This window comes from Harpia harpyja, chromosome 12 (assembly GCF_026419915.1).
Source record: "Harpia harpyja isolate bHarHar1 chromosome 12, bHarHar1 primary haplotype, whole genome shotgun sequence".
Lineage (NCBI taxonomy): Eukaryota > Metazoa > Chordata > Aves > Accipitriformes > Accipitridae > Harpia > Harpia harpyja.
In genome coordinates this window covers 15335338-15350885 of record NC_068951.1, presented here as the reverse complement: position 1 = coordinate 15350885, position 15548 = coordinate 15335338, and the positions used below count along the sequence as shown (strand labels likewise).

At 45.4% G+C, this 15548-nt stretch overlaps 1 protein-coding gene across 2 annotated transcripts in view; it reads right to left on the bottom strand.

Moving 5' to 3' along the window:
* Positions 1 to 3430: 3430 nt before the first annotated feature.
* BOK (BCL2 family apoptosis regulator BOK) overlaps positions 3431 to 15548 on the bottom strand; it is a 35748-nt gene continuing 23630 nt past the window's right edge. The window contains exons 8-10 of one of the 2 annotated variants that reach the window (XM_052802783.1): positions 10660 to 10823; positions 7885 to 7944; positions 5521 to 5581 (exon numbers count right to left, since the gene is read on the bottom strand). In XM_052802783.1, coding sequence (XP_052658743.1) covers positions 7906 to 7944; positions 10660 to 10823 — 203 coding nt within the window. In that variant the 3' untranslated portion in view covers positions 5521 to 5581; positions 7885 to 7905. Of the gene's footprint in view, positions 5582 to 7884; positions 7945 to 10659; positions 10824 to 15548 lie in introns of both variants that reach the window. The other variant, XM_052802782.1, reaches the window with a different exon arrangement.

Genomic DNA, 15548 nt, shown 5'->3' with positions numbered 1-15548 from the left:
ACTTGGGGTCAAGCTCAGCACAAGTCATATTCTGGCAGGGGATGGGGGTGTTCTGCAGGTAGAAAACACACCTTATCTTGCTTAAACACAGAGCTTAACAAAAGTATGAGTGGAAGTCATGAGATAGGGCCAGAAGTGGAAATTTTAAACAAGAGGGGATTGATCTCTGCAGTGCTTTTTTTCTGAGCTTAGCTTCACAATTCGGTATGTGACGTAAACAGAGATGTGTCATCAAGTCTTCCTGCAGTGATGGAGAAGAAAAGCTCTAGTGCTGTCTGCTGGTCTATGAGCAGAGGAAAGAGATGAAGTTTCTTCTGAGCTAAAGCTCTGAAATACGCTTGGAAGGAAGCTGGAAATTCCCTTCCCAACACTTTTTTTTTTTTTTCTTCCCCTTCTGTGAAAGGGGAAACTTTTTTTTCATCTGACCTTGCCTGGACATGGACTGCATGTCGTGTGATTGACCCAGGAGCACTCTATTTCCCACAGACTCTGCTTGAATGTGCAATGCACTTCCAGGTCCTGGGTGATGGTGTAAAGTTCAACCAAGGATCACTCTGTTTAGCTGTGCTAGGGGCTTGTAATCCCAGTGGGTCAAAACGTTTAGATTTAAAGAAGGTTACAGGCTTTTCTAAGGGAATATTTAAACTCCATCTGTCAAACCACTTGCATAGAAGAAATTTATAGACTCTGCCAGCAGAACACTAAATTACTGTTTTCTTGTCTCTAATTTAGTAGCATGCATTGTTTTCATATTGCCCTACGAGAATAATTAATCTGTGGCAAATTTATGCCTATAAAAATTATAAATACTTGATTTAAAAACAACAAGAGTAAAGAAACTCAAGGAGACACATGTTGATGAGAGCCACATCAAGAAGGCTCTTGGCAAAGCCGTCAGAATGCCTTAAGGGCCTGATCTTTTCAGAAAGCTGTCTAGGGGACTTGAAACCTGCTTCGTATTCAGTTTAACTGTGCACAAAAAAACCACCCCAGTTCCAGACTTTGCACATTAAAAGGAGAATAAAAAAATTAATAATAATAGGCACCATTTTTTCTCAGGGTCTAAACAACAAGTTTGAAAATGAGGAAGTTTGGTATTGCAATTTTCCAGGAAACCTCAATGTCGCTCTGCGATGCTACAGTTCCGTACTGCAGTATATAATACAGATGCAAGTCTGACAAATTAAGGGCTTCACAGATTGTTTTCTTTCCATTTACAGGAGAAAAAGCAGTGCAGGAACACAAGTGACATCTGCTGTGAGACTGAGACTGCTTCAGTTTTTCTAGTTGCTTTGAAGAAGGTGAACCTACTGCCAATGTTTGACAAGGGAGAGGTATAAGTAAGGCTGTGGTTGAAGCAATGTCAGGTCTAGGACACGATAAGGATTGCTCAAATGCTCGTCATTGAAATACCCAAGCCGAGACAGCTTTTCTGCTCCCTACCTTTTTGATAAAGCAAATATTTCCATTGACTGAATGTTGGTCTATTACAAAGAAACAGAAAATGAAGATGGCGCCGGGGGTGTGTGTGGGATAATCCTTACAGGAGCAAGTTCTTCTGTGAACAAAGGAGTGCTGAAGCTCAGGTTCCGGCAGGCTCAACTCTGACCTTGACATTCCCCACTGTAATAATGCACAGGCCACTCATCTGCAAAATACTCCACATACACTAAAATATTTAAGATGCCGTTTCCCCACCTCCAACCCTTTCCCCCTCCTCCCGCTACTCTCTAGGCATCTCCTGTACCTCCAACCCGTCCCCCACTGCAACAACCTCACCTTCCCCCTGTGCACCCAGTTCTGGTGAGACAGCAAGGCAGGAGGCAGCAAAAGCTTGGCTGGATTTTACATGTGCCAAGTGACTGCTGCCTAATGGGGTGAACAGCAGCCACATTTCCCGGTGCTAAAACGAGGTCTGTCCCCTGCCCCTGTTGTGACTGCTGCCCTTTAGCAAAAGGGGATGAAATTGGGCAGTGGACTGAAAGGTCACTGGGGACAGGGAGCAACCCCCAAGACAGTTTGTTCATAGGTAAGTCTCACTTAGAACATTCAGTATGATCAAGACAGCTTAAAAAAAAAAAAAAAAATTGAGGCAACTTTCACTACAAGCAATTTTCTCAAGCAGATAATTGGAAACACCAGGGAAAAAAAGAAAGGTGAGATGGCTAGTTTGGGGGTTTTCAGTTTTTGATGCTGGAAGAGGAACAACAGACAGGCTTTCAATATGAAGCAGCATAATAGTACTAACCTTGGTACTTACATTCTTGGTTTTCTTTAACAGCTAAATAAATTAGACACACTCCTAGGACCTTCACCAATCATATAAAAGGAAAATGTTTATTGGGGTGATAAACAACCAACCCTGATGTCTTCCATCAGGTAGGATTGGCCAAAAGGGAAAGAAAAATCACAGAGCCTCAGAACTGTTGAGATTGTAAAAGACCTCTGGAAATACTCTGAAATGCCAAAATATTACAACTAAAACTGAATGCAACATAAATACTTGGCTGAATCAGGCTCGACTGTTGCTTCCCAAATGCACAGCAGTATGCGCAATTCTGTTTGCTGTTTATTTTGGTAGCAAGACTGGTGCCAATGTGGTTATTGCAGAGTGAGTGAGAAGGGTAAAAATATCACCCTGGTTTAACACTAAGTGCAAGACAAACAGCACACTGTTCAGCTCCGGTAGGTAGGCTGCAGGGATTAGCAAATGCAACAAGAAAGACGAAAGCCAGGGAAGTCTGAAATCTATTTGTGGGGAGCTCCACCACCTCTTCATTAACAGCAGTTTCCAGACTGAGTCTCTGTCTGCCTGCCTCTGTAACCCCCTTCCCACCCACACACATTCCTTTCCAGCAATGCTGGTTTATTTGGCTTATCATTATCTTTTTGCTAAACCCATTTAATTAGCACATTTAACTCTTTATGTTCCTTAATAGTCCCCTGATATCACTTGTTTACTGAAAAAGCAGTTATAGCCTTAAGTATTACATTTCAAAACAGCATCTAAATTGAGAAAGGTCTTGACAGTCCCAGTGTACAACTGTGCTAGCTCTGTTAATTCACATACACTTCATAAAACACTAGGCATGATAAGGCAAGCTGGACTTTACGAGCTGCGAAACTGTCCAAGCCAAAGCCTGCACGCAACCAGGGTATTTCCAGAAATCCAAAGCCTACTTTTTCATAAGCTTCTTTAAGACAAGGAAGCTGCAATGAACTATGCTGCTTTTACTGCATCTATTGCAGCTCAGAGGGGGTCCTCACTGTGCTGCTCAAGGCATAATTAGTTTACTTCACTGTGTATGCTATACCTGGTCTAAGTTTCCACAGCCAGAGCTATCAGGAATCTAAGGAAGAAAATCCCAAGTGGGAGAGGTGTCAGCAAAACCCCTAATACCGATATAATTACGTCAGAAAAAAAAAAAAATTCCTTTGGCAACTTGATTTTATTTGGGGAACTGCTGCAAGCTTTACACATACACAAAAATGCACCAGCCTTAGGGCACCATCAGCTGCATCCACACTGGGAACTTTGCCAGTATAACCCCCCGCAACTTTTAATAGCGTAGCCAAAGTCTGCCTAGACACTATCAAAGGCAGCACGCAGCTTCGATATGGAACAGGAGGCTTTCTCCTTCTCAGTGTTTTTATTGGGGGACTGGGGCAAGGGGAGGTTGTCTTAAGGGTTTTGCTCCACAAGAATTACTTTACTACTGAAAAAGTACTAGTAGACTGAGCTGGTAGGGCACCATTCACTGCGGGTGTAGTACTACGGGTAAAGCTGGGGCTAGTACCCATATGTCAAGGCACCAGCAGAGTGCAAAAGGCTAGACCAGTCAAAAGCAGGACACTGCAAGGGTATAACCACCTACATATCCTCTGCCAGTGGTTCTCTTGGTCAGAGCACAACACTAGTAACTGCTAGCAGAAACCCTTCGCACAGATATAACCAAAAAGTAAAAGCTTTGCTTCATTCTCAAACCCATTGTAACTTCTGGATGGAAACAGTAAAGCCCCTCTAAACACAGGGTGTGGGAGGGAAATCAGGAAGAAAGCCCAGCAAAAACTCCTATAACGCCACATGTTCTTAATCCAAAAGAGTGTTCTTCTGCGACGCCACACTCCCCAGAGCAAGGCACCAAGCAGGCTGTCTCCCGCAAGGCTTTGGCAGAGAAAAGGCTTCATAGCCTTCCGCTGCCAATGGCAGGGAGGCCCCACTTCTGTTGGTGAAAACAGCACATTTCTGACATGGTAACAACATGGGTTAAGTTCCTAGCATGAACCGTGTGAGTTGTTTTAACACGTTAACACGTTCTACCAGGGGAAAAGCTGAAGTATTTTTAGCATGGCCCGAGTGTTTGTCTCTGCACTGTTCTGGCCTTTTTTGGAATTTTTAACTCTGGAAACAAATACAATACCGTTTGCAATAGTGAAACACTACCTATTTTCTTTTATTGCTTACCACAAAGACGACTGCAAGTTGTACTTCCTAAGACATTAAAGGAGAAACATAAATCAGCTACTTTTGACATGGCTTTCCCCCTTCACAACACCACACAGTTCACTTACTGTTTCCCTAATTCCTGCCCATGCCCCCCAGCCTTTCCTACTTACATGCTTAGCTCTGATGAAATCTCAGTGGAGAAAACGTTTTTCTTCATTATGAAATTCAATCCCTAGTTGTTGCTTGAAGGTGTTGCCCCTTGCTCTCCTGTTTGAAATAGCATGCGAGCACAATAAGACAGGTCAACAAAATACACTTGCAAACGGCATCACATGCAACTGCCCTCTAGTCCTGCCCCTCACGCGGCCACTCAGTCCGATTTCCAAGATGTGTCAGGGAGAAGCATCTGATGACAATATGTTTGGTTTTATCATGTAAAAACCCACAGCTGCACTATCCCCTCCACCATGCTGTGCTGGGGCAGAGCCCAGCAAGTCGGAGTTGAGTATAAAGAAGGAGATGGAGTTTAAGCACAGATGTAACACCAAGAATCAACGCAAGGTAAGTCCGAGGACTGAAGGGGGAACTACATGGAGCAAAGGAGGGAGTCTCCCCCTCTCCTATTTTCTATCCCATTTCAAATAATATGCCCTTCCTCCTCCCCTCTGTCTGGCACTAGCATAAACATGCAACACAGCCATAAGGACCAGATATCTGACAGTCCACGCTGCACACAGCTGCAATCAGGGTGCCCAGGGACTGGCAGTGTCCAGGCCACACACCCAAGTCACCCAGGGAAACAAGACTCTTGAAAGGATTAATGGCAAGAGAGGCTCCTGTGGCCACAAAAAGGAGACTGTGGTTGATCATCTGCTCCCAGCTGAAGGGAGAGAACAAGCCTTTCATTTGTCCTGGTTCTTCTCTTCCTCCTCTTCAGATTGCCATTACCACTGCTTCTGGAGCGGGGGAGGAGGTGGGGTAGGGGCGGCTGCACTTGGCGACTCGGATTCATCTCTCGGGCAGCAGGACGAAGAAGATAGCCTTGAGGAAGTGACCAAAGCTGCAAACAGCTGCCACGAGCCAGTGAGAGCGAAGGCTGGGGTCAGTATTCACCACACATTTTGCGATGTCTGCCTAATGAGGAGGGAACAGAGATCATCAGAGAGAGATGCTCAGAACCACATCAGCCACCACTGCAGACTCTCATGGCCCCACAACCCACGGCACTGTGACACCACGGCACTACCACAGCTGCAGCACCGCTTTGCCACACCGTTAACAGCCACAAATTCTTGCTCTGACACTTCCACACACTGCAAGTTATTAAATCAGGCTCAAGAGCTCTGTGAAATACACTTTCTTCATTCCGCATCAACAAGGTGAAGTATCCCCCTTTTCAGCCACCTCTGGGGGAAGAAATGTTACAGATGATTATCAAGCATTTTCCATTTTGAATAGCTAAATAGAAGAAAGTTTCTTCCCCTTTTGAAAAGGGCTAGGAAGCCTTGGCAATATCAGCATTCTCATCCTTTTCTGTAAAGCAAGATGCTTCCCAGAGGTTGTCCTGCTTAGTATCAGCAGCAAGCTACTTGCACTTTTTCTCTTGCCTTAATGTTTTATTTGGAACTCATTCAAGCAAGCCAACCCCCAATTTAAAACTAAAGCAATGCAAGCTTTGTTTGTGGAAATATGTATGCTGGCAGAGATGCCTCCCAGACATGTGGGCCAGATTTAAAGATCACTTGGGCAGCTGGTTTCAAGTATTAACAAGAATAGAAGCTGGCCTGCAATGAATAAAAAATAACAACAATCCAGCAAATTCATGAAGACAGGATCTCAGCTGGCATTGGAAGGAGAAGGTGGAAAGTATCTGGAGGGTAAAGTGAACAGGACAGAGGTAGATAGAAAATTGCACCTTCTGGTGGGGGAAACAAATTAAAGTTCTGCCAGCAATATAATTGAGTTTGTGGTTACACTTCAGCCTAGCACAAGGAGATATGGACTGTAGTTCTGTAACAGAGGGAGCACTGTTAGCACATCAACTTGATGCGGTTTTCAGAAATGGCTTTTGGGTGGCAAATGTGAACAAGAATCGGGTCACAAAGAGGGTAAATATTCATCAGCCCCAAAAGCTTTTTCATTACAAGCTTAGCTCAGCAGTCTTCCAAGTTTGCCTTCTAACACAAGTCTCTCACTGACCAAGCAGAGGGAAGTCAGACTCTCAACCCTGAGATGTTCCTCCCATAAAATGGGACACAAGAGATGCTGAATACTGCAACAATACTGCAACCAGTATTTCCCCTTTGTTTAAGACATGGGTGAGCCTCGCCTGACCCACCTTGATAATAATTACAGGAAAACAAAAGGGTAACTGAAGAGTCAAATCCCTGTGTCTGGTTAGTGAGTACAGCTGCACTAACTGACTCCACCGTCATCTACAGACCAAAGGTCTGTTGACAGCAGCCTCAACATCCTCCCACACAGTTCCAGCAGTTCCTCCCTCACGAGGAAGTCTGAAAGGCTGGCACGCTGAATCACTCCGCACCACTGTTCTGCAGGGAACATTAGGAGATGATGAGCCCACGAATAACTGACAAGTAGAGATTGCTGGAGGAATGAATACAGGCATGCAAGGATGGGAAGAAACACGATGACAGGAGGAAGCTGAATCAGCACATGGACTGCTCCTGAGGCTGAACACCAAGGTGTGGAAATGCTGCTGCCCATAGCTACAAAAGCACAAGCAAACGTAGCAAACAGCCAAGACAGCACATAACAGAAGATGCTGCAATGTAGCACTGGTGGTTATAGGTACTTTCTCTGTATTGTGGAGGAAAGTAAAATGGGTCTGCCTAAATGCTTTCTGTGATGGCTTAGCAAACTCACTCCATTTGCATTTGAAAAAAATCTGAGCTGATTCGGCCTGTCCAATTTTAGGGACTGGCACGGCATCATATTTAAAACACAGTTGTGTCATGATGTCTCTTTTGTCAAGAAAAGTCATGATGTGCAGGTACCTGTCTGAACGTGTAGTCAGATGTTAGGGTAGCTGATCAATAAGAAACCAAAGATCTGAAGGGCTTTAGTGCCTCATGTGAACCAGTACAAGGCCCAAATATGTGCAGAGCGTTAACTTCCAGGTGAGAACGTGTGAACTCCTTAAAGCTGTGCTGTGCCCTACCAAAGGCAATGACCTCACTGCAGCTAATCACTGCAGCTAAGCAAGAGGAGCTGCAGTCAGAAGCACTTACAAATTTGTATTGTACTCGCTTAAACAAAATTGCTCAGCTGTTTAACAATTGCCTTAGCTATTGTTATCCAAATAAAGCATACCTGATAAGGCACTGGAATTGAAAATTTCAAAGCTACTTAATAAAACAGGTCTTTGAGTCTTGTGAGGCATTGATAAACTGTTGCAACGGCAGTTTGATCCTCACCCGTTAATTATTGAAACAAGTTCAAGTCTCATGCTCCTCTGTAGCAAATGTATGTAACAGCTGTGGAAAAAAAATTAATAATAATAAAAAAAATCTTTCTATTCTACTGAAAAGCCACTACTGAGGCTGCAAACTCTCCCCAGGGAGAGATGATGCCTCAAAGGATTAAACATTTCTTGTTTCTCCCAAGAGGTTTGTTTTGGGTTGGGCTTTGGAGGGGTAGGGTCTTTCTCCACCCTGTGGAAGCAGTATGGGAACCTACAGCTGAGTGGAGATTTTCAAATGCCTTTCAAAGGTCTCCACAGTGGCTTTTCTGAAACAGCTCAGAGCATAGTGGTTCCTCTTGGCAGCCTCAATCTGAACCGACACGTAAGAGACAGGGGCCATGTGCACAGGTGAAACAAGGACTCCATGCCAAGATAAACCAACAACCAGCTAGGTCAGGCAGCAGATGAAAAGGTCCTCACTACAGAGCTGTTTCGCCTGACCCATTTGTGAACAAGGCTGGGAAATTTCACACTGCAGTGCGTAGATCAAGAGGAAGAACGTTCAGGGAAGCACAGCACAAGATGGCAAGAGGATTAGCAGCCTTTCCCCGGACTGAAGGAACCACTCATTTCCAGAGGGAAAATATCTCCTTGTTGCAGCCCGAAAGTGCTGATAAGGGTACTGGACACAGGCTGTAATCAGCACAACCCAGCAGCTTTTACAGTCATTTTGATTGACGGGGGACAGTGAGATTGGCTTCCCTTTCTTAGGGCCAGATCCCAGGAGCAAGCAGCATAGGTACAGCAACTGCAATAGCAACACGCTGGCCATCCAAAAAGGGATGATCAGCAGAAGGAGCTAGCAGTGGACAGGACTTATCTCCTCAGCTGCAAAGAACCATTTCTGGTCTGCGGATGGGTTTTGCAGCTTGTTTGCTATGCAACAACCTTTCAAAAAATATCCATTTGGAACTATCAAAACACCCTGTTTTGAACTCTAACAATGTAATACAAAAATTAAAACAAGATGCTAACTTATCAGAACATGCATGTTTTACCAAAACAAAGAAAAAAATTTGTTGGAAACTAGGAGGAGACACATTCCTATGCCACATTTCAATTTTACTGCAACTGGATTTTTTCCAAAGGAAAAATGGTTTCAGAGAATATATTTCAACCAGCTCTACAGGTACCCAGTTAAAATAAGCCTCAAATGATACTGAGGCAGGGTTTTCACAGGCAGGAACAGTGCTACTTACTCAGTTGCTTTCCCAGGATATCCTCTTCACCTACCTTGTCACAATTGTTTGTGCAGACACAAAATGAAACGGATCAGGGCATTCAAATCAAAGGTTACTTTTCAGCTCAACCAAACAGTTCCCTGACTCAGTTGGCCTCAAGGTCACGCAGTTTTAGAGAGGGCAGGGATGATTTAAGGTGGCAATGACACTTAGTAAATGCAAGGGATCCAAAATCAGAACAACACTACTTTTCCAATTGCCCTTCATCAAAAAGGTGCCTTCATTCCTGGAGAAACTAGGTGACTGAATCAGCTACAGGCACACTTGGGAAGTCTCAGCACAGAGCAGCAAAGCTCAGTTTAGAAAAGACATCCCCCTCTCTCCAGGTCTGTGCAGAGTGGGGAACCTGACCGTTTCCTGACAGCTCAGGAATAAATATCACCTCTTGGAAAGGAGAGAGCTTGCCACTGTGGCTCAGTCTGGAAAGAGCGCATGCCTTGGGAACAAGATGTCCCATGAGCTCAGTGCTGTCATATGGCAATATTTAGCTCTAGGCAGCATCTGCCAGGCAGTACACCAAAGTGCTTTGGGCCGTATTGCTCCAAGGAGTGTCTATATCCCTGCCAGAAAGGCACAGAGACCCTGGTACATACATCACCCAGCTGCCAACCACTAACATAGCCAACCAGTCATCTCAGTCTCCTGGGGAGGTCACTAGAAAGGTGTCTGGCTATTCCACAGCACCAAAGTAAAGCTCTTACTCTGAGCCATCCTCCACAGGAGCATTGTATTTCCCACTGAGTACAGAGAGAACCAAAGAAATCAGATGCTTAAAGCCATATGATATGGAGCTACCCTCCAATGCAGAGCAGCGCCGTGCCTTACCCACAGTCTCAGAACAGGCCAGTGACAGAGCCACGAGCCCTCCCACTGTCGATGGGTGTTATGAGTGCCCTTCAAAGCATAAGTGTGCTACAATTTGAGCTACATCGGAAGGAGTTATTCATGGAGCATCATCAGGGTCAGGTCAGGGAATGGCACAAACTATCAGGTTTTAATATCCCTTTAAAATTCCTTATAGTGGCAAGTCACATTAATATACTAAGCTTTGACTTGCGGAACTGTGGGGCAGGTGAAAGGGGAATTAAGTTGGCAGGACTCATTTTTTTCAGTTTCTAGAAAACAGCTGCCCAAGAGAATGATCCTTATTTACAGTCTTCCACTATGACTGGCTGGCAGCTCCAGAGATATTCAGGTCAGGAACAGAAGAGGCCCTGGTGGGTCAGGATTGAATTCGTCTGGCACAGCTACGCAGGAAGCTGAGGACCAGAATAGCTGATGATGTTGAGGACGGGACCGTGAGGCAGTAACAGAGCTATATGGAGTCTAGCACAGGGGCAAGTAGGACAGTGGTGGCCACAGGGCTATAGAAGAGAATCTCATCCATTTTTTTTCTGCATAAAGCTGCAGTGGGCACACTCTCATTAACCAGGATATTTTCTGGTCTGTATATGTGGAAGCAAACTTGATCAGATAGCATCTCTTACCCAGCCTCCTCTCCTTTTCAGCCATGTCACCAAGGTCTTGCGGACAAACTCTCCCAGGCAATCTACAATGGTGTGAACCATGGCTGGCTGTGCATGCCGCACACAGTCCACTGCCAGCCCAGCTGCCACAGCATAGAGAGACACAACCTTGCCCCACGTGATGCCTATGAAAAGAAGAAAGGTCATTCAGATTTACACATGCACACATAGCTCAGTCTCGAATAATCAAAAGGAAACAGCTCTCCTTCATTACACATGCCCACACTGCATGTGTGCAGCTCTGAGTTCAGGTGCAGTCACAGTTCTGCATGCTTTCCACCCTGGTGGAAAAGAAATACTAAGGCACCAGGATTGGGGAAAACTCTCCACCTGGAGAAGCAGAATTAAATGATCTGACCTGGGCATGTTTTGACCCCCTCTGAACACTGGGTGCACAGCTTTGGAGAAAGCAGCCCAAAGGCACCATCAAAATATGGAAGATGTGCACCACCATGGTTTATATTGCCATTAACTCTCAGCCATGCACATGCTGCACAAGAGGTGATTGAATTCAAAGAGTTTGAGCAACCTGGGGGTTTTGTCACCAGCACAACTCTTAAACACCGTTAAGACAAAGCATTCCTGTTTTGTTTTTTTTCTAGATCAGAGGAGACTGTTCCAATGCAACACACAAAGCACACATGAGATAGGCATCTTCAGTCAGTTCTACCATGACATGAGCAAAAAAGGGAGGCAAAGCTACAGGGCCAAGATGGTTGCATCCTCCTTGATGTAAGGAGTACAGCTCAGTCTCCACCTGAAAACCAGGTAACTTCAAGAGTTTTGCCACTCTGCCTTCAATACTTAACACTGCATCTCCTATTCCACTGAAGGCAGGGCAGGGACGGAGTGTCAGTCAGTTATCTAATCTCCCAGAAAACAGCCTTCCTGCTAGGCTGACCTGCCAGCATTGAATGATCCATGGAAGTTGTCCCAGCAGCAGTCATCTTCCTGTTAGTGCTAGCGATAAGCGTTGAGCTCAGCTCTTGGTACCAGAAAACGTCCCTGGGTCTCCCCTGCACTTTACCAACAGCACTGGGCATAAATCCTCCATGCTTGAATATTGCAGCCAGCATTCCCTCATCAGGCTTTTACCAGGACCAGTGACCTGGAAATGCAACCTTTCTGCACCCATGCAGAACAACTACAACAGCACAATGGCACATGGATTTCCTTTGGATCCGCTAGGAAGCTGAATTCCCCCCTCACTTTATTGTCTGGAATAGCAGTATTTGACAAATATTTTGTGAAGTATTTTACAGTGTTAAGTCTCTGTGGAATCTGTCCAAGGTCTCTCCCAAATGTAGTCAGAAGCCAAGTTTCAGTATTTAAAAACCACACAAAACTGTTCTTGCTGGGCTGCAACAAGAAAGCAAGCAGGTGAGAGGAAGGAAAGATTAGTTCAGTCACTAGCTCTAAGGACCAGAAGGGCTTAAACACACGATCAGAAAACTGGATGCACTCAGCAATCTATCAGCTAAGAAAGCAAACCCTTAAATACAATTTAAATGCAGTGAAGAGTCTCCCTCTTCCCTTCATTGCACTCCCAGATCCCAAGGCACCCTGACCCTTCTCTTTGGGATGGAGTTCCAGACTCCTCATGCCTGTTCACACTGCAGCAGAGCTCCTTGCATTCCTTTACAATACACACAGGTTTCAGAGCATTTCCACAATCCTTCCACTTAGTGCCTCAAAAGGAACGCTCACACTAACGCTTTTAGGAATTGCTTGCTTTTTTTTTTTTTTAAACAAGTACTAACCTTCAGAGAAACTGTTAAAATGTCAGCCACAGGAATGGCTTGTTAGACTGAAGAAAATCCATTCAGTGTTCCAAAAAAGCCATTTTTCACTCATGACTGATACAAGATCAAAATCTACAGATGATCCTTTTGTGAGGCTCTGTAGCAACAGTAACAGCAGTAGCTCAGAGTCTCCTGTGATACTCTCCAAAATCAGAGGAAGTTACTAATATAGCTAAATTGGCTGTTATTCTGATTTTATTTTCTGAGTAGGCCCTGCAACATCCCTTCCCCAGAGCTGCCACTCAGGAAGTTCACTGCCTGTGTGGTATTCACACTATTTATCTGTCTTTCTCACATTGCGTGTCACCGTGACAGCCAGCAGAACAGGCCAGGAAGAGGCTATGAAACCACATGAGAAAACACTAGACAGAGGGCTTCTCCTGGCAAGAAAGAGGCTGTCCTGTTGCAGGTCAATACCTCTCCACCCAATGAAAGAGGCCTTAAAGGTTACCTCTTGCTGACCACAACCTCCTGGACCAGAGCTTCAGCTGGCTTATACTTATACAGCTTTAGTGTAAGTCAATTTTTTACAGTTCTCCACCCCTGCCGAAATGTGGCTCCTTGCATCTTGAGTGACATGAGCCAAAGTTACCCAAAATTCCAGGGAAGAGTTCACTGTCTTATTCCCAAGCTTTTACTGACAGCGCTCTTTCTTAAGCATCTGAAGCAAGTCCATTAGCTTTGAGATATTTACATGGCAGTAACTAAGACTGACAGGGGGCTGAGGCCACCCTGGTAGAGAAAGATGGCTGCAGTCTCGATTAGTTTTGTTTTAAATCCAAGTTTCTCTTTCCAACAGAAGAAAAGTGTATCCACAGCCTAGACCCATGATTTCACTAATACACAGGAAAGCAGTTTGCTCTACAGACATGTCAGTCCAGGGATCTCCTCCCAGGGAGGATGGAGAGAAAGCCCTTCAGCTCTGGGTTCCCTGCCAAGGTTGCTATGTAGCAGTGCTTGCTGCAGGACTTGCACGAGGTGAACGCTTCCCCAGCACACAGACAGAGCCCTTCTCCCTTTCACACAGACAGCAGAAAGAGGGCAAGCTGTTGGCCAATGCTTATCATGGTGATGGATGTGAAGGGCTCAGCGGTCACTTCCCATTATCCTCCTCTTTACAGAGCATGCCTGTAAGGGTCAAACCAATCTTTCAGTCTGCTTTTCCTGTTACTGGCAGAGCTGGGCCATGGGGGTGAGGGAGGAGGAAATCCCCTCCTGATTTCTCTGCATGGAAACTCCTATTGCCACTGCTGGAAGCAGAAGATGGAAACAGCTGGCTGGGCTCCTCACCCAAGACAGGAGGGCTCAGCTTATGTGCTTGTTTGCACAAGACATTGTAGGGGAGGCCTGAAGCAAGGGAAGAGCAGACACCCCTAACAGCTGCTCTAGATCAAAGCTGCGCCATGCCTGTGGCCAGTCCCTCTGCCCCAGGAAGGCTCTAGCAGCCACCCAGGCCCAGGGCAATGGGCCACAGCAGCCCCCATCTGCAGTTTTCCAGGACACCAGCTCCATTAACTTTTCTCTCTCAAGGACCCCCTTGGCAGGGGTAGAGGAGCACAATCTACTGAGAGAGCAGTGCCTCTGCCCTCTGTGATGTCCAGACCAGGGTCAGGGTGATACTAGCTTGATGCGTCCCTCAGTATAAGCTGGAATTGCATCTAGCCAGTGCACATGAGCAGAGAAGACACATTGTCTTGCTGCAAATTCCTCAAAAGGTCTGGCTGCCATCCACATTGGGTGAAACGGGCACTCATCACCAAGTGAGACAATCTATTCACAGCTTCCCGCTGTGCGGACTAGCATGCACAGGAGCTAACAACAAGAGGGAATGGAAAACTGGTTCAGAAAGGAGTGATAAAAAACAGAGAAAGCTTTGAAAGTTCTGCTCACAGAGATGGAACAAAAGGACACAGAAAAAGTGAAAAGCTTCTTAGAAGGCATTTTAAAAAATAAGAAATACAAGTTTCAGACTCAAGGCCAGTCATGGAGCTGAAGGTATGTAAACACTGGCGAGCCCAGGGGAAAATGAATTAGCAGGAGAGGACCGCTCTTGAAAGTGTTCCCACTGCATTTCAGCTTGCCTGCCCCAGGGGAGAGCTCAAGAAGCCATGAGACATGACTGTGCAGAGTCTCAGAGCACCACACTATCCAAGGTTACTCAAATAAACTTCCCTCTGCTCCACTCAGCATCAAAACCTAACTTGCAAATCAGACCTAAGAGAAACATGATCAAAGTGCTAAATTTCAAAGCTAGGAGAATATAGCCAGATACAATATACTTTCCTCTGGTGGAGAGAAAATGCCAAGAGGGAGGTGCACAAGGCAGGAAGCTCAACTCATAAGGCCTAAGCAATGAGGAAGCAGTGGGATGCATTTCTAACAGCATTTGCTCCTGCAGGGGAAAGTATTTTCTCCTGAGAACCCATTAACCATGCATCCTTGTCGTACAGGGTTCACTTCAGCCCAAGCACTCTTGATTAAAAACTGACGAGCACCCAAACCAATACAAAATCAGGATGAAAGCTTTTAAAGAGCCCTCATGCCTAGCAGCTCTTACCAACCAGAGGAAACTGTTTCCTTTAGGAAAGGAAAATGCATCTCCCTTTTCTGCTTCTGTTTTTCCACTAAGTGACCCCATCCTTCTGGGATTTATTTAAACAGCTCAGCCAGGCCCCAATCAAAAGCCTGTTAAAGTCAGTGGAAAGTCTCTTGCTGGCTGCAGAGCAGCTTTGGACCACACACCAGAACCACTGGTATTTTCGCAGAAGTGATGCTGCTGCAGATCCTTCAACATCCAAGGCAGGTCAGGGCTCTGCGGTGCCAGTCTCCACACAGATAAGCTCTCCTTGCCCTGAATAACTAACAGGTTGTATGGAAATAGGGAAGCAAAACACAGCTTGAGCCGTACCATGCTCCGTGACCTGCTCCGTTTCTGCCTATATTCTCAGCTGTTAACCTCGCTATAATTGGGATTCAAGCTGTCCTTGCTACACCAGAGAAAATCCAAACCTGAGATAACTGGAACAGACAATGCTCTAAAGTCAAATA